Source organism: Anastrepha obliqua, chromosome 3, assembly GCF_027943255.1.
Source record: "Anastrepha obliqua isolate idAnaObli1 chromosome 3, idAnaObli1_1.0, whole genome shotgun sequence".
NCBI lineage: Eukaryota > Metazoa > Arthropoda > Insecta > Diptera > Tephritidae > Anastrepha > Anastrepha obliqua.
In genome coordinates, this window is record NC_072894.1 from 34,462,568 (window position 1) to 34,482,685 (window position 20,118).

Below are 20,118 nucleotides of genomic sequence, written 5' to 3' on the forward strand. Positions count from 1 at the left end.
ATATCAGCTCTCGGCAACATGGTTCCTCTTTTTTTTGTTTTTCCAAGGGTTCACTTCAAGAACCATTTTCTTACTGCGGGTCCTGTAGGTTCAGAAGTTTCTATCATTTAGTAGATGTTTGTGTTTTATTTTAAACCAATTCTCTTAATTTATACTAATTACTGCCTAAGTCAACCTACCCCATGCATATAGTCAACCTGCCCCGGGCATGGGGTAGGTTGACCAAGCGTCAGGGGTTTATAAAATCAGCAAAATAAGTATTATAATAGTGAATATATAGGTCATATTATAGTATTTTAGGTACCTGAATAGTTCTTTTAACGGTAGCAATTGTGGTTTTTGTTATATTAAATTAAAAATTAGAGATATACGAGCTTAAGTCAAAAGTTAGTCAACCATCCCCGGTCTCCCCTACATATAAGTGGTGAAAGTTATTTCGCATTATTTTAATGTTGTTATTGACGTAATATATAGCAACGTACAGTTTGCCAAGGAAGTATTTCGACATCTACTAATCTAACGAAATTCAGACATTTTGTTTAAGGAAATATTCATTTTTTAAGGTTTTCTTTCCATCTTTAGTTTTATTTGACTAATAAAAATATAAGCCAATAGTAGAAAAAATGCACAAGATACCCAGGACTATAATGTTCAAAAATTGATTAATTTTATGAGAAGCAGACTATACGGTGTTGTAATTGTAAATGCTCGGGGTAGTCATACAAAGTACTGATTCACATTTAATTTCTTCAAACATTCTACGTCAAGCTTTGAACTTTAACTACATAACGTAGAACTACATTTACGTAGAAATACTTTCTGGACAGCTGAGAGAAACATTTGATTTGTTTTTGTATTTTTGTTTTAGCTTGTTTTGGTTGATTCAAGAAGTTTACCGTTACGTAATACTATGCAAGTTAATGAAATAATGATGTTGAAAGCCTCTACAAATTCAATAAGAAGCGGTGATTTTAGTTAAGGCTGGTATTAATTACAATGACTTGAATATTTTAGTCAGTCAAAAGATTTCCTTGGCAAACTGTATGGCATTCTTATGGCTGCGTGTGTATCCTCTATAGACTCGAAAACTACTGAACTAATAGAGCTAAACTTTCAAACACATGTTTGCCTTGCAATTTTTGGTTGTGTTTCAAAGTTTATAAGTATTGACTTTAGACAAAATAACTTAAATGACTTTAACAGGTTTTACTTTATGATCAATAAATCATAGAAAGAAACGATAATGGAAAAATTTAATATTTTACTCGACTTCCATTAAGGGGACAGATACCTGTAAAATTTCGAAAAAAAAATTTTTTTTTTTTTGTTTTCATAAAATATTAATATAATCCTTTAAGAATATGTCAAAAAAAAATGTAGAACGTAAATTTAAGTATTTCTTATATAATATTATAGATGTCATATATAGTCAACCGTGAGGACTCTATTCTTTGCGTTCGAGCGCTGGGAGAGGTATAGTTACGTTGCCGACTTTAGACGCGTTTTTCTCAAAACTATATTTTTCGAATTGGCGTACACGATAACTCGAAAAGTTATTGACCGATCTCCCTGAAATTTTGCACACATCTTTTTTATGATGTATGTATTACATACCTAAGTGGCGCTAAAGTCGAGGCGTTTTAAAAAATATTTTACTTCGCATTATTGGCCCATCATGCCGGTCTGCATAGACGAATTTTTCAATAACCTAATCGAGGGGGATCTATCTAAGATATGGGAATGCCAAATGAAGCCCATAGATAGCTTTTGTGACGATAATTAACAAAACTTAAGGTGAGAATCTTCAAGTGAGAGAACCTTCAAGTGTCCGCGTTCATGGATAGCTTATATAGGTACAAGGTGGCGCAAAATTAGCCATCCTTTATACAGATATATAGATTTTATAAGAGGTTTGCACTTCGACCTCATGGTATTTTGTGTCTCTACTCATCGCAGTACCTCATCCAGACCCAGTTCCCTTTTTAAACTCGGGATAGTAAGATTTAATATTTTCCTTTAGTAAGATTTATAAGTTTTCAAATACCCCCGTAAGGTCCCAGTTCCCTTATTAAACTCAGATCCAGTTCCCTTATTAAACTTAAGATAGTAAGATTTAAGATTTTCCTTTAGTAAGATTTATAAGTTTTCAAATACCGTCGTAAGTCAATCATATTTGACACTTGTCAACTAGACAGCTGCTGTATACAAACATACAAGCAATGGAGCGGGCGAAGATCACAATAAAAATGTATGTCGCTCAAAATATTCAGAAACAAAATTGGATGATTAATTTGGTGTCACCTTGTACATACACTAGTGGTCACATAAGTAGTTCACTTTATCTTTATACAATATTCGCAATATTTTTCACGCTACATTTTTTTCGTAATTTTTTTTTATAAAAATATAGTGCATTCTAAAACAAAAACCTTATAAATAAAAATTCCAAAAATTGTCATCAACATTTTCAACTTTTTAATCAGAATCTTTAGAGCGGGTCGAATAAAAGGTAAGAAACAAAAAAAAAATACCTCCTTCCTATGGAAAACTTATATGGAGTGCAAAACGAAACGGAAAAAAAATTAAAAATTTCAGCCAGCTCAAAAACTGAATTACGCGATTTTTTTTTTATTTTTGTGTGGGGACCGATCCGGCCTTATATTCATATTCTGAACGTTCACGTTCACTTGTTGGAAAATCCATCGATTTCACGCTCTCGATGGCTTAACAAAAGGTATTCATATTCATATCATTTTCCCATATTCAGTCAAAACGAACACCCTTCAATTTGTAGGATGCAGCAAAGCGCATAGGATTAATGAAAATGTTTTATTATGGTAAGTAATAGTTAGTTATTATTAAATATTTACTGTACTTTATTATTTGCTATAAAGTACATCTGTAGAATGGGTGATAAAATAAATTATTTTTTAGTATACGAAAAGGAAGAATTTGAGCAACAAAACAAAAAAACACAAAAAAAATGTAATTAAGTCTAGTGGGCAAATATCTGCTATACAATTTAACTAAAATACTAAATTTTATAATAAATAAAATGAAAAGTATTTTTCGCAAAGCAAGAAATTTGCCCAATTATCTCAAATGCGAAATGAAACTTTGGTACGAGTATATGCGGAGAAATAATGTGTTATATTTTTATATCACAATTTTTGGTATTCCAGTTTAAGATTTTCATTACAATCCACATCAATACCTGACATCAATAGCTGACTCTTAAATTAAGGGGTTATGGGAACACTGAACGATTGAAGAAGTTTTTCTTTAAAACACAATAGTTTATACACAGACACTTTTTCAATGGCACAAACACTTACTGTTACTTATCTTTATACTCACACTAATCGCAAAGTGAGCAAGCAAGTTAACGCTAATAATAAAATTGCTGCCTTTCACACCTTTCATGAAATTTATTTAATCAAACCATTATTTGTTGAAGTACGCTTAGGAAACAAGTTTTATACGGCCTAATGTGTTTTAATGAATATTTACTCAATTCGTTGCAAAATTATAGTATTTTCTTAAATCAACGCACTTAACTCAGATATACCTAATGTACTGCATGTACGGCACTTCTTTTTTAGAGTACTGCGATAAGGCACCTTTCTGGTCTAGAATTTTGAAAAAATAGATTTTTTTTCATGTTATGATAGTTTATACTTTCAAACATTTACTTGCAAATTTTCATATTGAAATTCGTTGTAGTTTAGACGTTGCAGTCCTTTAAAACGGGACCGGTTTGGAGTACGACGCCCACGTATAAGCGCGTTAACCGTGTTTTTAGGGAAATTATTTTTTCCGAGTTGGCGTTGGTAATTTCTCAAAAAGTACTGAACCGATGGATTTGAAATTTTAATATGTTATTGAGTAGATTTGTGGCTCTCGCGGGTAGCAGAATTATAATTTTAAAATCAGTTTTTCTATGTTTTTAAGAGCGAGAACGTGAAAAAAAATCCTTTTTCTTTTTGGTTTCCAATAAACAGATAAAATATCTAGAAAAAAAAATTTTTTTAATCTGCTACCCACCAAGCAACATATCTCCTGATGAATAATCGACCGAATTATTTTTTTTCGGACGTACCTGAGCAGCCCAATCAGTTACGCCAGTGGCATGTGTCACGTCAGGGGGAGCAATTTTCTTTTATTATTGTCACTAAAAACAATATTTTTTTTTTGTAAATAAATAATTGATCTAAAGAATAAAAATGATTTTCAATTGATACCGATTGTTTTTCTTCAATTTTCAACGCCATCAATTTTCACGTTTCTAGACCAGAAAGATGCCTTAACAGTATTTTGCATTTGCTAACCGGTAAACAAAGAGTATGGATAAACAAATATTTTTTTTAAACTCTCTTGCAAAACTAAACATTTTTTCAGACTAAGAAATCTATGAAAATCAAGAAAAATCTTGCACTAGTAAGCTCATCGGGTTATCTGGGTTAATATCGGACGTAGTCATAAACCATTATGAATTATTTTATACATAAACTTCTCAGAATATGAATTTGGTTAAGGATAAAAAGGTAGGCGCTGGCACTTCCCTAAAAATCTAACCAGCCATTGTGAGGATCATGGAGAAGCGCTGTCTGGAATAGATGAATTTCTAAAATGTTTCTTGACTCTAAATACACGTACGTATTAGGAGATAGTTATAGACTACGGCAAAACTGAAAATTGTTGGGACAGAAGCCGTCAATCATTCCACGATACTAATTTAGACAACTTTTAATAACGAAAAATTCCCAAGTCCCTTTGGACCAAACCACACCAAAATTTTAATCCAACAGTTTTGAGAAATGTGTTATTTGGAAGGTATACAAGATTCTACATATAAAGAGTAACAAAAATATTTATTTAAAAAAAATTTTTTTAAGCTTTGTACATAATTCATAATTCATCAAATTTCCATCAAAATTCCAAAATTTTTAATCAGAATTTCTGAAGAAATTCCAAGTATGCAATTTTATAGTTCATTAAATTTTGATGCAAGTTTTAAGTAGGCCAAAAATTACATTGATTTTTGTGAATTTTTTACGGTCGCGGTCTTGTGCATTTTCTCCATAATTTCATCTCTTTCCATGGAAGAAACACTAAATACCGTCAGCAGAAAAAAATTTCTAAAATCAACGCGATTTTTGAACCTCTTGAAATTTGGACTTTATTATATCAGATTTAAATTATGTATAAAACTGCATAGCCGAAATTTTCCTAATAATTCTCTTGTAAAAGGTTTGACAATTTTAAGAAAATATGCCGAATTTTTTTAAATTTTATACAAAATTCGACACTTTATTTTATAGGGTACTTCATGCAGCATGAACTAATATATTTTTATAAAAAAGTAATTGAAATTGCAAAATAAATAAATAGTCAAAACTTATCGATGTGTGAAAGATAGAAAGTGTACATCTTTTGTTGCGGACTATATAATTTTTCAAAATGAAATTATAATAAATTTCTTATCTAAAATGAAAAAGCTTTTGTAAAATATCTCCTGCTCTTTGATGGCGTTATAAAACTGTTAGGCCGTCCAAAACGCTTATTATGAAAGGCATTAGCCATCCTTCCAACTACTACAAATAGAGCCACGGCTGGATTATATCGATTGTTTTAAGCGAACTAAAATTTCAATTTCTTGAAAGGCATTAAAAACATTGAAGCAATTTATATACAATATATCTCCTAGTATGCATGACCTTATTTACAAACGTATATTTGTTAATGCAAATTTTTACACGGCGAGTTAGCGCATAGATTAGAAATAAGTCAGTAGGCAACGAATGGCTCAGAAAACAAAAAAAAAAAAAACAATTATCGCGACTGAATCTAAAATTCAGCTAGAAACCAAAGACAAAAAAAATAAAAGTTGGCAGCAAACAAAAAACAAAAAATAATATATATAAACAACATTAAAAGAAACACAGCGCAATAATTTTCTTCCTCGTATAGTGAATAATTACTTGAAGAAATTTTTGAAAATTGTGCCCGCAGACATTTTCTGCTTTGTTGCGACAGTAGTAGTTGGTGCAGCTGAATCGGGAGTAGACTGACTGGACAAAGGTGATGATGGCTGTTTAATGTCATTATCATTATTATTATTATTAACATTATTATTGTGATTCTTGGCAGTGTTTGAATTTGTAAACGTATTGCTGTTATTATTATTATTATTATTGCCGATGGTGCTGACAGCACTGGTGGCACCTTTGCCAATATTTGCTGGACTATTGGAGGTGCTATGAAGGGAAAAATTATGAGGTTTAAAGAAATAATAGAAAATGAGGTAATTAAAAAAAAGGAAAAATTTTAATTTTAGATAAAATAAATATTATAAAAAATATCACTGATAACGAAAAGTGGCAGGGTCCACACCAATAGCAGAGTTTTCGATGACTAAAATAATTTGTGCAGTTGATTTTTTATATATTATTATTTTTTTTTAAGTCTGTCAACTCACCTGCGTATCGGTGTCGTTATTGCAGCCGTCGATGAAGTAGTGGTGGTGGTGCTTGTCGTTACGGAAGCAGTTGAATCAGCAGTAGAGGGTGCGCTGATAGTGTACGCCGCTGTTACTGATGTGGTCGTTGTATTCGTCGAAATGGTTCTATGCCAGAGAAATTAGATGAATTTGAAAACAAACATATATGTATTTAATGCTACTAAGCTATCTTACAAGATACAAGAATTTAAAATTATCGGGTGTTTTTGTTTAGCTGCATGAAAACTATAATGATAACTTTAGTATGACAGCTAAGAATGTCAAATTGTGTTGGCATTTCCGTTCAGTAAGGTTTCGCAAGTAAGTCATCATGAATCGTTTAACGCCAAAAAATCGTTTTCATATTGTGGAAATTGACTTTGAACAAATAAATAAATCTGCTCGCGAAGTTTATAGAGCACTGGCGTCATTATCGGTCCTTATTCTATTTTGAAATTAGGAAGGAGCTGCCGTTATGGTGAATGGCAAGCGCTATCGAGCCATGCTGACTGAAGGTGGGAGCCTGGTTTATGAGGTCTAAAAATTGCATCTCCTTTTTTTTTAAGGAAAAAATTAATTTGGCACTGCAAGGTTTTTTCTATCTTTTAATGAACATTTAACACTAAACCTACCGATATTTTATGCATTCCTATTCCTACCAAAGTGGGTCAAATGACCCGTCTTTAAAATATTATATATACAGTGCACTCGCGATAACTCGAACTAATTAAAACAGGCGCTGTTCGATTTATCGAATTTGTTCGACTTATCAATTGAGTGTGCTATGTTAAAAAAACAGTCATCGATATCGATTTTTCGATCGATTGTTGAAAATGGAAGCCAGTAGAAAATTTCTGTAGTATAGTTTCGTTATACGAATTACATTTTGGTCCATTGGCTGGATCAATGGTGTCGCATTCGGCGACATAAACATAGTTAAAATTAAACCATCCTCGGACTTTAATTCGATTTCGTTGGGATGTGATTGGGCATTATCAATTAGAAGAAGAGCCTTCTCAGGTAGTCCCCCATCTTTCAAATATTTTCTTACCTAAATATTAAAGTCATTTAAATTGGTTAAAAAAATTGTTTTAATGAATCTGGATTTTACCTGCGGCACGAACGAATTATGAAACCAGTCTTTGAAAATCGCCGAAGTCATCCAGGCTGATTTGGAATTTTTGTACTCCACCGGACAGTTAAAATTTTTGAAAACACGAGGATTTCTTGCTTTGTCAATAACGAGAAGTTTAAGCTTATGGTTGCCGGCAGCGTTAGTGCAAGACATAAATTGCCTTATCTTTCTTTTTTATAAGACTTATGGTGGACTTGGCTACCCCATATTCCTTCGCTAGAGAAGTAACACTACGTACACGTTTAATTTTGTTAAGGACTTCAGCCCTCTCTTTTAATGTTAAACACTTCAACCTTTTACGATCCATTACTCACGTGCACTGATACACTACAAATGACAAATTTAAAGCAATTTGGTCAATGCAAGATGTTGTTCCCAGAAAACTAACGGGATATTAACGCCGAAATATTCATATGGGCAATACACTAGTATACATATAATTTATATACATATACTATTACATATGTATCTATGTACAAAATGTACATGTTTGAAAAGAATGTGTGTACAAATAAATTTGTTTTTTTGTTCGAGTTATAGCGCTTTTTTATTGTTCGAGTTACAAAGAAGTCAATAGGGGAAAAAATGTGTTCGAGTTAGCACGTCGTTCGACTTAGCGGCTATTCGAGTTACCGCGAGTGCACTGTATTATTAAGATCACATATATTTCTCGGTAAAACAATTAGCAAGAGAAGAGTAAATCTTGAAAAATACATTCGATGCATTTTTTAATAAAAGTCGTGAAGGCAAACGACGATTTAATAATGTTATTTCTAAGAACTTCTGACAAAAAGTTTAAAATGGGTCATTTGACCCGCCCATGGTAGGTTTAGTGTTAAAAAGTATAAAAAGTTTTTGTACTGGTTAAAATAAGTTGAAAAAAATGTTTAACATAGAAATTCGTAGATCGCTGCAACGCTGGAGTTTCCAACTGGCGTACAAGATACAGCTCGTAATTATTATCTAAAGCAAAAAATTCAAATGGATTTCTAATTATCATGATTTTTTATTCTAGATGAACTAAGAAAACTGAGAGAAATTCCAAAATTTCAACTTTTTGGAGGTTTTAAAGAAAAAAATGCCTTTCTATAAAAAAAAATCCCTTCAACTTGGTATAAAAATCTTGAAAACTTTTTTTTCGTCTATTTTGTTAGTTCAAATAGAAGAGATTTTAATACTGAAGGAAACAAGCTATGATTCATTTCAAAAGGTTTATTAGTTTTTTTTTTCATTTATGTACGCCAATTCAAAGATATCATAAAAATGAAAAGTCGAGAAAAGAAGATAAAGTTTGTACTATAGCTGTCCGGTCACAGCGTAACTACCTAACGCTCGCCTACCTTTGGCTTTGTATCTACGGAAATATTGAGAATTAGGCTCTGCAACTTTGTGTGAATATTCTGAAATATATTAGGAATCGCTTAAAACGAAAAAAAAAAATTGATTTTTTGATCTTATAAACCAGGCTCCCCCTGCATTGAACGTCGACGACACTTGCTTCCAACAAGACGGCATTCTTTTGCTGTTGTTGTAGCAGCATAAACATTCCCCATACTTACATACGGGGAATGCTGCTGGAGTGACAGTCCTTGGCCGGATATAAATCCGGGTCGTTTCGGTAATGTAGCAACGACTGTCGTGGAAACGCATTCATTTGCCTTACGGCGACAAGATGCATTCCAATAATATTTCTGTTTTTTTTTATCATTTCAAGTTCTCAAGCTCTTGCAAAAACACCCGATAGTTTATTGTCAGCATATATATGTATTTAAACAATAAGTTAGCAAATTTGTGAAAACACACACACACACAATTTAGCGATGAGAAACAAAAATGAGTTGGGTATAGCACAAAATATTATACATACAAACAAAATAGGTGATGGCCAACCAAAACATTTTAAAAAGTAATTTCATTAAGAATTTCGAGTTTAAAACTTAAATTAAACAGAATTAACAAACCTGTAATTTCTATGATCTTTGAGTGAAGCCGATCTTTGTACCGAATAATTTGGAATGGGCGTGTAAACGTTGCCTAATGCGCTTGTGGGATTATTGATAATGTTGGTGTTACTTTTACTGTTATTTATATTGTTACTATTATTGCAATTATTGTTGATGTTGTTATTGCTATTGCTATTGCTACTGTTGCTATTGTTATTTCGGCTATTACTGTTACTACTGTTGTTACTATTGAGTTGTGTGGCCGGCAATATGGGGCATGAATTGGCTTTTATGCGTGCGCGCAGCTCATGATATTTTTGATAGAATCTGCATTTTATTTGTCAATTTCCCAATTTGATTTGTTTATCCAATTTCATTTCCAATTTGTATTCAATATTTCAAAAGCGTTAGAAATTTGGTTATTTTGCATTTTTCATATACATTTCAAGCGCCAATGGATGTTTTGTTTTTGTTTTTGTTTTTAATTTCAGTTTATTTTGATCATTCAGCGATTGTTAGCAGGTCGATTTGTGGTTGTTGAATGGTGATTGGTGATAGTGTTTGTAGGTTGTGGTTGTGAGAGTAGTAGTAATGGTGATTTGTGGTTTGATGGATTATTTTATGTGAAAATGCAAAAAATAATAAACAAATAAAATTTTGTATTAGTAATTTAGCAGAATAAATTTGCAAAAAAACAAACAATTTTGAATTTTCGACATCTTTAAAAATTAAGATATAATTTACAGCGTCGTTTGTGTATGTGTTGCTACGCCGTAGGCATCTTACAAACACGGAAATACTTAATAGAGTTTTTTGACAAGCGCACGAATGTTCAGACCTGCACGAATGCACATTTGCAACTACTACATTGAAGTTGAATTGATACGGGCAGGTAACAGGGCTCAAAAGTATTGCCGTTGCCGATAAGCACCGATAATTTCGAAACAAAAGTTTCAATTATTCATTTCGATTGTTTGCAATCTTATCAATTTTGCTTGAGTATACGTTTTAATATAAAATAACGAAGAACTATGAATTCAGGATAATATATACATATATATGTACATATATATACATTTGTGAGTATGTATGTAAGTATGAGTGCAATTGATAAATATGATATTGCTATGAAATCATTTTTGCAAGTGCTAGGTATGTGAAAAAGATGGCATGATATTGAAATTAAGATGAAAAAAAATGTTTAGATTGTGGTTCATACTACTTTATCCCCTACAGGTATTCTCAGTTTACTTATACCTGTGCAGAAAGTATAATCTTGGCAACTCCTAAGGAGCCTGGTAGTGACCTAGTGTTTTATCTATGTAAAATATTTTTTTAGCAATCACAATCTAATTATTAATTTATAAATTGCTGCCTTTTTCAATAATTACAGAGAAAAAAAATAATTTTTTACATCAAGAACGCTTAACAGTATTTGCATAAATATCCCGGATATTCCTTGACTGCATACTAGCGTACTATAGGTGGAGTGAACAAAATTAGTCGACTCAATTAAAGAAAAGATGATGTTGCAATTGTTTCTTCCTAAGAATCTCCCAATTAATAGTCGCGAGTTATTTGTATATATGAGAGTGAGAAAGAACGCAAAAACGTGAATCATAATTTTCTAAAATCAGCAAAAATTCATCACTTCGGCCGCACGGGATTTCCTCCAAGTTAGTTTCCTACTTTTGCGTGCATAGAAATCGTAAATGATAAATGGGTAAAAGTGCATAGATATCTGAAAAGTAAGGCAAATGTAACCTTAAAAGCAATATGAAAAAAAAAAAAATATTTATAAAAAAAAGAAAATTACTTCTGCATTGCTTGCGCTATTAGTGGCATTAATTCTGTTTCAAAAACAAACTTCCAGCAATAAAAAGCGAGACTGAACACATACACAAACATACAGATTGGAAAAACAAGTCCAATGAATTTTAGCAAATAACCACAAACCGGGCTTCAAAAAGGTTTACAATTAATTCAGAAGCAACCATAAGTTGGAGCCTTTGCTACTCACTTCTCATCATGCTCGAAGCTCTGAGTGCGCCTCAATATAACATCTGATGTCTCTGGTGTGTTGTTAGTTTTATTAACTTCTTTTTCAGGAACTTCTAAGAATCATAGATATATTTATATGTTTAAAAATTGTGATTTATTAAAATTGAATTTCTATTTATAGCCTATCACTCACGATTTTTCGTTGGACTTTCGTTCTGTGTGCGCACACGTGCCAAACTATTGCGTCGCCACGGTGCCTCCTCCTCAACAGATTGGTTATCAGTAGATGAATCACTCGGTTGCTTTGATTTTTCATCTGTAATATAGTAAGAATTTCATTATCTGTGAATTAGAAGCAATGAAACAATAAATTCCTCAAAAAAAAATTAAATTAAGTAAAACAATCTTTCTAAAGTATAACACAACAATATAAAAAAACACTTTCGATTTCAGCGTATATAACCGTTTAAAGATAGACTATTATTAGAATAGGCTAGGTAAATAGATTCCAACGAAATTAAAAAAAAAATGATACTACACAGCATGATTCTCATATTAACAACCACAATTTAATTCGTAACAATTGTAACAATCAGAATAAGATATACAAATGTATTATATATTCAATTTTTCATAACAAAAAAGAAAACTCAACCAACAAACAAAATGCCCACCACACTACAACATTTCACAGTTATTAGAGAGTATACTTGAATATTCAAGGATGATAGATTTATCAGGTTTGGCCATCAACTATGATGAAAAACAAAATTATGCGAGCAACTTCGGCTGCCACGTCACAGGGAATGCGGCAGCCGAATTCTGCACGATCATTTCACATGTATTCACACACTCAGTCGTTGTTAATTGGCAACGAAGCAACATGATTCTAGCAATTCGCTGCGAGCCGGTTAACGGCCTCATATTGGACACACCTGTAAAAATCTTTTCACCATGTTGAATATTCAATCTCATATACATATGTACTGATTTGAAAATTGTTCAGTTTTTTTTTAATTACTCAATTCAATCGTTCTCAATCGTTCTCCCCCGGAGGAATGATGTAGCTCTACATACATAACAAAACACACACACGCACACATACGCTTTCACGAAAGATACCTTCAGGTTCGGATAGGCTTGTCGAGTGTGAGCTTTCTGTTGAATCGGTGAGTTCAGAATCGGTTTCATCATATTCAGCTATTCGCGCTAGGTTATGCGGCTGATCCAGCTGTTCACTACTATCAATCATTGGCAGTTCAATATCAGATATGGAAGCTGCTAGGCAAACATATGTATTTACAGAAACGATACAACGGTACGGCACAATGGACACGATGAGCCAGGTAAAGATGATTGTTTCGAGTTGCGCAAAAGTACGAATTGGGTGTTTGCAGCAGCAAGTATTCACAGTCATTCGTGTACAATGGGGAATAATGCAATACAAAATGTACAAAACTTTGGTATACTTATTTAATTGAAAACGTTTTGGTGTGGTAAATGCCAACGATTGAAACGAAAAATATGAATAAAAAATAGATGCTAAAATGGCAGTGCGAGGTGCGAGTATTCAACTCAATAGTGTGGAAAAACGTTATTGAAATTTAAAATATGTGTGATACAGAAACTTGAGAAGGGTAGCTCATGCACAATGGAGTTTAACGACCATGTGAGCCTGATTGAAATTAACATAGAAAACCGAAGGGCAACAAACATTGGGAGTTGGCAATAAGAAACGAATTTAAGAGAAAATCAATTTATAACAGTTTGAGAAAATATTATAAATGTAGTAAATATGTTTGTCTAATGTCTAATGCGAAAACAAAAAAATAAATAAATAAAATAAACTCTGAATATATGTAAATGTTGATGTGCATACCATTCGCTTGATCCTTCGACTGATCCGACTTCACTTCAACTCGTATGATTTTCGTTGGTGTATTATCAATGTGATTTTCAATTTTATCTGAGATTCTGTAAAAACGGCAAATCAATTAAAAAAAGTTAAAGTGATTTCAATGAAACGAGTAACCTGATTTGACTAGAAGGGCGACGTTTGACACGTTTGTTGCTGGTGTTACGCAATTCCTCCAAGAACTTTGCCATTTTACGATCAGCCACATCGATGCACGTTTGACCGGCGTAATTTCGTATATCCATATCAGCCATGGCATTGACAATCATTTCGGCTGCCTCCTTCTGGCCCCAATGTGATGCAGCATGCAACGGCGTCCAGCCATCATTGTCCTGTTTATCGACATTAGCACGCCCGGCGAGTAGTAAACTTATAACCTAACGTGATATACAAAACATATAAGAAAATGTTTAAGCAAAAATACTAAACACAAATTCACAAAATTTTGTTAAAAAAAACGACTATACCTTAGTGTAACCCTTTGCCGCTGCAACATGCAACGCTGTGGCACCAGTTTTTGGATGTGGCCGATCCACTTCGGACGCATCACTGCGCAACCATTTTTTGGCATCACTCAACATCAGCTGCTCCTCTGCCTGTCGCGCCTTCTCACAGTCGATATTGTGTTCAGTCATCACCTTTTGCATGAAATCCATCATCGGCAAATGTTGTATATCGACAGCCAAGTCCACGGCCAAGTCACCGTCGCTATTTACAGCGGCCGGATCGGCGTTGTGTTCTACCAAATAACGGGCTATGCTCACAAAGCTGCTCCATCAGCAACGAAAAAACGGGGAAAAGAGTGACGTGAGCCATGTTGATTTTAATGGGAAATAAATTGGAGGAAAAAGTAGAAAGAGAAAATAAATTATTTATTTTTTGATTATTTTTAAGTGCGCAACGCTGGTAATTTTGGTTCTAAAAGAATTTGGCTCGATTAGGTTACTCACCCACACGAGGCTGTGGCGTGTAGCGGCGTCCAACCTTCATTATCTTGTCTGTTTATATCAGCGCCATGTTCGATTAGAAATTCCACCATTTCTAGATTATCATCAATGCAAGCCTAAAAGAAATTAAAAAACAATAGAGGGTATATTTAATTTTGCTTGCTACGCATGTTAACATTTTCAGACTTCAACAACTTTTAGCACCGAATTTTAATAGAATGATGTGTCCCAGCGAAGTGTTGCAATCGCAACAAGGCAGCGTGACAGCATTAACTACAAAACCCATACCCTATAAAGCATATTTAGTACAATACTCTAACGTTAAATTTAAAATATTATATTAAAAATTTCGAAATATAATTTTCATTGAAGAGTGTAACAATGCGAATTTTATTGCTTAAAACCGCGATTGCTTCTTTCAAAACACACTTGCAGCTGTTGCTTTTTATTCAGGGTTGGAGTCATTCGTTGTGGTATTCCCAATAGCATTAATTACAGCATTAAAACGTGGATAAAAGTTATGTGCATGCGAATCGACACAGTGAATCGCCTACTTGAATCGACAACCGATTTCCCGGTGTTTTTACTTCAAAATAATAAGTAAATTCACAAAAATTCCGCTGCACGGCACCATTAAAAATTTTAAAACTACTAATAGAAAAAACTATGTTGCTACAAATATTCTCGAGTTTGCTGCCGAACCACCTCAGAGATGCGGCGCAGAATATATATATATATACTATATATATAATTGGCGCGTACATCCTTTTTTTTTAGGGTATTTGGCCGAGCTCCTCCTTCTATTTGTGGCGTGCGTCTTGATATTATTCCACAAATGGAGGGATCTACAGTTTCAAGCCGACTCCGAACGGCAGATATATTTTATGAGGAGCTTTTTCATGGCAGAAATACAGTCGGAGGTTTGCCATTGCCTACCGAGGGGCGACCGCTATTAGAAACAACTTTTCCTTATTTTTGGTGAAGAATATACTGGGAGATTATCAGTGTCCTTTTCGTCGCGGTCGCTCAACAACTGACCAGGTGTTCAATCTAATGCAAAACCTTGAAAGGTGTTACGAGTACAACAACGATGTGCAAATAATCTTTGTCGATTTCAAACAAGCTTTTGATAGCGTCCTTAGAATCAAAATCCCTCAAGTATTCACGGAGATCGACATAAACTAAAAAATATTACGCTTAACTATGACCACCTCTAATAACACCAAAGGAAAAGTCCTTTTGTAATAGTCAACCTCGGAACACTTTGCCATCGAAAGTGGTGTCAAACAAGGCGTCATCTTATCAACAACCGTTTTCAATTTACTTTTGCACTACCCTATCAAGGACGATGTGAGACCCCATCATTTATTCAGCCGGTCCGGTCTAACCATCGCGAATACTGATGGCATAGCCATTCTTGCTCGAAATCGAAGATACATATAGTAGGTGAACTTTTCTCTAACATGGAAATAAAAGCAAATGCTGTCGGGCTCCATATGCACTGCAATAAAGCCAAATATATGAAAATGTCACGGGATGTTTGAATGCGGAAGCCCGAAAATAAAACTATGTTTTCGAATGAGTGTAGAAAGTTTCAAGTAACTGGGAGTACTACCAAAAAATAACAATAGTGTTCAGGACTGCATTCAAGATCGACTTGTTGCGCCAAACAGAGCGTTCTACGCCAACCCGAATTTACTAAAATCCATACTACTCTCGCGCAGCTGATGAAGATGTGGTTAAGTTCGTGAAATTGCAACGACTCCAATCGTTAGATCATGTCATACGCATGAGTAAGGAACGTCCCCAAAAATCATTCTTAAATTATAACGCGTTAGCCACTTAATATAAAGGAAGGCCTACGAAACACTGATTCTACGATGTTATCGAAGATATTAATCAACTGAAAATACATACATAACTGGCGGTATGCTGCTTTAAGTCAGGTAACTTGGAGAAGACTAGTTGACGAAGCTAAAGTTCACCCCGAGCTGTAACGCTGTCTGATGATGAATAGAAAAAACTATGTTTTCTATCAAAATTACCCTTTATGTGAAATTTGTAACTCTCTTTACTACTTCCATGCAATCATACGTATTACGGATTCGGCGAAAATTAATGGTGTCAAGAATTGTGACACTCGTGACTTTTCTATACCACAGGCTAGTATAGCAGCTCTTGCTGAGGGGATACTACAACATTGAGTCCCATGAGGCTCGCTATAGTCTTAATGCCAATACTGAACCCCAGGATGCATACTCATATTACATACATTTATACAGGCACTGCCACTCTACACTCAATCCTCATTGACCAATCCTCTAACTACTTCATGCACATGGTTGGCAGTCTTTTATAAGGAAGAAAAATTTAACGAAAATTTTAACTACTTGAAACTTACACTTCGTTATTTTAATATTGAATGGGCTGTAAACTACATACCCAGAATTTATATTTATTTATAAGTTGAAAATTTTGATGTACTTTTTTAAATTTATTAAATTTTCGTACATTTTTTACAAAGTTAGGGGCTTTGAATTAAATGACTATACTTTTTAAAAACATAAACAAATTAGATTAAAAAAAAAAATTTATAAAACTTTGTAGTTCGTCGCGCTTTTATTATTTTGAACACAGGTTTCTTTTATTTTGCATGGAGATTGATTTTGTGAATTTGAACATCCAATATTCAGGTTTTACTCAACTCACTAATAGTTGATACACATATTCCAACCTGTGTAAAGACTCTACCAATGTGGAAAAAATATTTACATTCAACTCGGGTCGACTTTTTACCTCGACACCTAAAAAAAGTGTACATCAAATTTACCCATGTTGAATATCAGTACCAGGTTCGTTTTACTCTGGGTACTAGTTAACATACATTATTATTACGAAGGGGCTTAGCACTGCGACCTAAAAGATCTATTGTGCCTTCTACAGAGATTCAGAGTATTTCTCCGAACCCAACTTCCTCTATAAATTTTAGTATAAGTCCAATTCCATTGATTGATTATTTGCTCCTCTGCTAAAATATGCTTTTTATATTCCCTTCCCACGGAACCAGAGGACCATATTGAAATATGACTGACTTGGCAGAGGAAAATATCGACGGCAAACGAATTAAGGTGATATTTACACAACAGCCCACTTTTTTCCTAAATAATTGAACAAATAAAGGTGTCAGAATCGCTTTTCTGCATTTTCATCCGAAACCTCTTTGACGACACTAAATGAAACACGGTTTGCAAGCGTGGAAAGAGGAAAATGACATTAAAGACATTATATATATATAATTGGAGCGTACACCCTTTTTTGGGTGTTTGGCCGAGCTCCTCTTCTTATTTTTGGTTTGTGTCTTGATGTTGTTTCACAAATGGAGGGAGCTACAGTTTTAAGCCGACTCCGAATGGCAGATATTTTTATGAGGAGCTTTTTCATGGCAGAAATACACTCGGAGGTTTGCCATTGTCTGCCGAGGGGCGACCGCTAATAGAAAAATTTTTTTCTTAATTTTGGTGTTTCACCGAGATTCGAACCGACGTTCTCTCTGTGAATTGCGAATGACAGTCACGCACTAGTCCATTCGGCTACGGCGGCCGCCAAGACATTAAAGACATTATTAAGCTAAAATTAGAGGAAAAAATCGGCAGCTTAACCGCACTTGGAAACTGATTTGGAGAAATTCAACGAATATTGCTCCAGAATAATTGACAACTCTGGCGATTGGGCATCATATAAACATGAACATTAGGTTGGTCCGAAAAATTCCAGCAACACCCCAGAATTGCAGAAAATGAAAAACGTTAAGAATGACCAAGCTGCGGCTTCGGCTTTGACCAAAAAAGAGCCGAACTGTTCAAAATAATAGGGCTATGAATAAGTTCCTTGCGGTTTTACAACAGATGGCGTAACTTGATTATTATTTTATCGATCCACATTTCCAAACATTCATTGGAGAGCTACTGTCGTAAGGCACAAACGTCAGTATAAGTTTTTTATTTGAAGCGTAAACAACAATATTTTTACCACACTTGAAAATGTCGAATTTCGTGCCAAATAATGTGTTTTTGCGGGGAATTCTTCTTCATTATTTTAATATGAAGAAAAAAGCAGCCGAAAGTCATCGTATCTTGGTGGAAGTTTATGGTGAGCATGCTCTAGCTGAGCGAACGTGCCAGAAGTGGTTTGCACGCTTTAAAAGTGGTGATTTTGGCTTGGAAGACGAAGAACGCGAGGGTGCGCCGCCAAAGTTCATGGATACCGAATTGGAGGAATTGCTCGATCAAGATCCGGCTCAAACGCAAGAAGAGGTTGCAAAAACTTTGGGAGTTGATCAATCAACCATTTCCAAACGTTTAAAAGCCATGGGAATGATCCGAAAGGTAGGCCATTGGGTGCCGTATGAATTGAAGCCAAGAGACGTTGAACGCCGTTTTATGGCATGCGAACAACTGCTTCAACGGCACAAAAGAAAGGGTTTTTTGCATCGAATTGTGACTGGCGATGAAAAGTGGGTCCATTACGACAATCCAAAACGTCGGGCAACGTATGGATACCCTGGCCATGCTTCAACATCGACGTCGGCGCAGAATATTCATGGCCTGAAGGTTATGCTGTGTATCTGGTGGGACCAGCTGGGTGTTGTGTATTATGAGCTACTGAAACCGAATGAAACGATTACGGGGGATGTCTACCGACGACAATTGATGCGTTTGAGCCGAGCACTGCGAGAAAAACGGCCGCAATACGCCGATAGACACGACAAAGTTATTTTGCAACATGACAATGCTCGGCCACATGTTGCACAAGTGGTCAAAACATACTTAGAAACGCTCAAATGGGATGTCCTACCCCACCCGCCGTATAGTCCAGACCTTGCGCCATCCGATTACTATCTCTTCCGATCGATGCAACATGGCCTGGCTGACCAGCACTTCCGTAATTACGATGAAGTCAAAAAATGGATCGATTCGTGGATTGCGGCAAAACCGACCGAATTTTTCACAAAGGGAATCCGTGAATTGCCAGAAAGATGGGAAAAAGTAGTAGCAAGCGATGGACAATACTTTGAATATTAAATTTGTAACCATTTTACGTCAATAAAGTTTCAAATTTCGAAAAAAAACCGCACGAACTTAACCATAGTCCTATTATGTGGTAAAAGACAGAGCACGCGTTGAATGAAAACGTGTTCTCATTTAACTATGAATAATTAAATGGTTTCTATATGCCCACATATGTATAGTATATAATTTTTTTTTTTTTTTGTAATTTCTAATAACATAAGTGAACCTTATGAACAGAAATTAATGTGATTTAGGCCTGCATTTTTATTCAAAAAAATATTGGATTTTTTAAAAATCATTGGTTTCTTATTACTTGAACCCTCTAAAATGTTCGGTTCGGCTTAGGCTGAAAATGGCCCAAATTGCGTTCGGCTTGTCTAGATTTTAAAAATAGATATTTCGTTCTCCAGAAAAAAAAAGACCCGTACTCTTTTATTTTGAAATTGGTTAATATTTAAGGTGCCGCTCGAGCTTTGAAACTTCCCATTTATATTGCAAACTGGAAATTCATCATTTTCCATAACTCCTATAAAATCGTTAAAAAAAAAATAAATATTTTTGCTTCCAAAATCTTCAATATATGAAATTCTGATGCACATTTTTTTAGAA

At 34.4% G+C, this 20,118-nt stretch overlaps 1 protein-coding gene across 16 annotated transcripts in view; it reads right to left on the minus strand.

Moving 5' to 3' along the window:
- Positions 1 to 20,118, minus strand: part of LOC129241446 (protein phosphatase 1 regulatory subunit 12A) — a 131,320-nt gene that overhangs the window by 76,869 nt on the left and 34,333 nt on the right. For 12 of the 16 annotated variants that reach the window (XM_054877761.1, XM_054877760.1, XM_054877751.1 and 9 more), the window contains 9 exons: positions 14,444 to 14,556; positions 13,961 to 14,261; positions 13,611 to 13,870; positions 13,458 to 13,552; positions 12,701 to 12,856; positions 11,772 to 11,894; positions 11,598 to 11,691; positions 9,596 to 9,904; positions 6,479 to 6,625 (listed from right to left, as the gene is read on the minus strand). In XM_054877761.1, the coding sequence (XP_054733736.1) occupies positions 6,479 to 6,625; positions 9,596 to 9,904; positions 11,598 to 11,691; positions 11,772 to 11,894; positions 12,701 to 12,856; positions 13,458 to 13,552; positions 13,611 to 13,870; positions 13,961 to 14,261; positions 14,444 to 14,556 (1,598 nt within the window). Of the gene's footprint in view, positions 1 to 5,981; positions 6,246 to 6,478; positions 6,626 to 9,595; positions 9,905 to 11,597; positions 11,692 to 11,771; positions 11,895 to 12,700; positions 12,857 to 13,457; positions 13,553 to 13,610; positions 13,871 to 13,960; positions 14,262 to 14,443; positions 14,557 to 20,118 lie in introns of all 16 variants that reach the window. The other 4 variants (XM_054877771.1, XM_054877759.1, XM_054877762.1 and 1 more) reach the window with 4 other exon arrangements.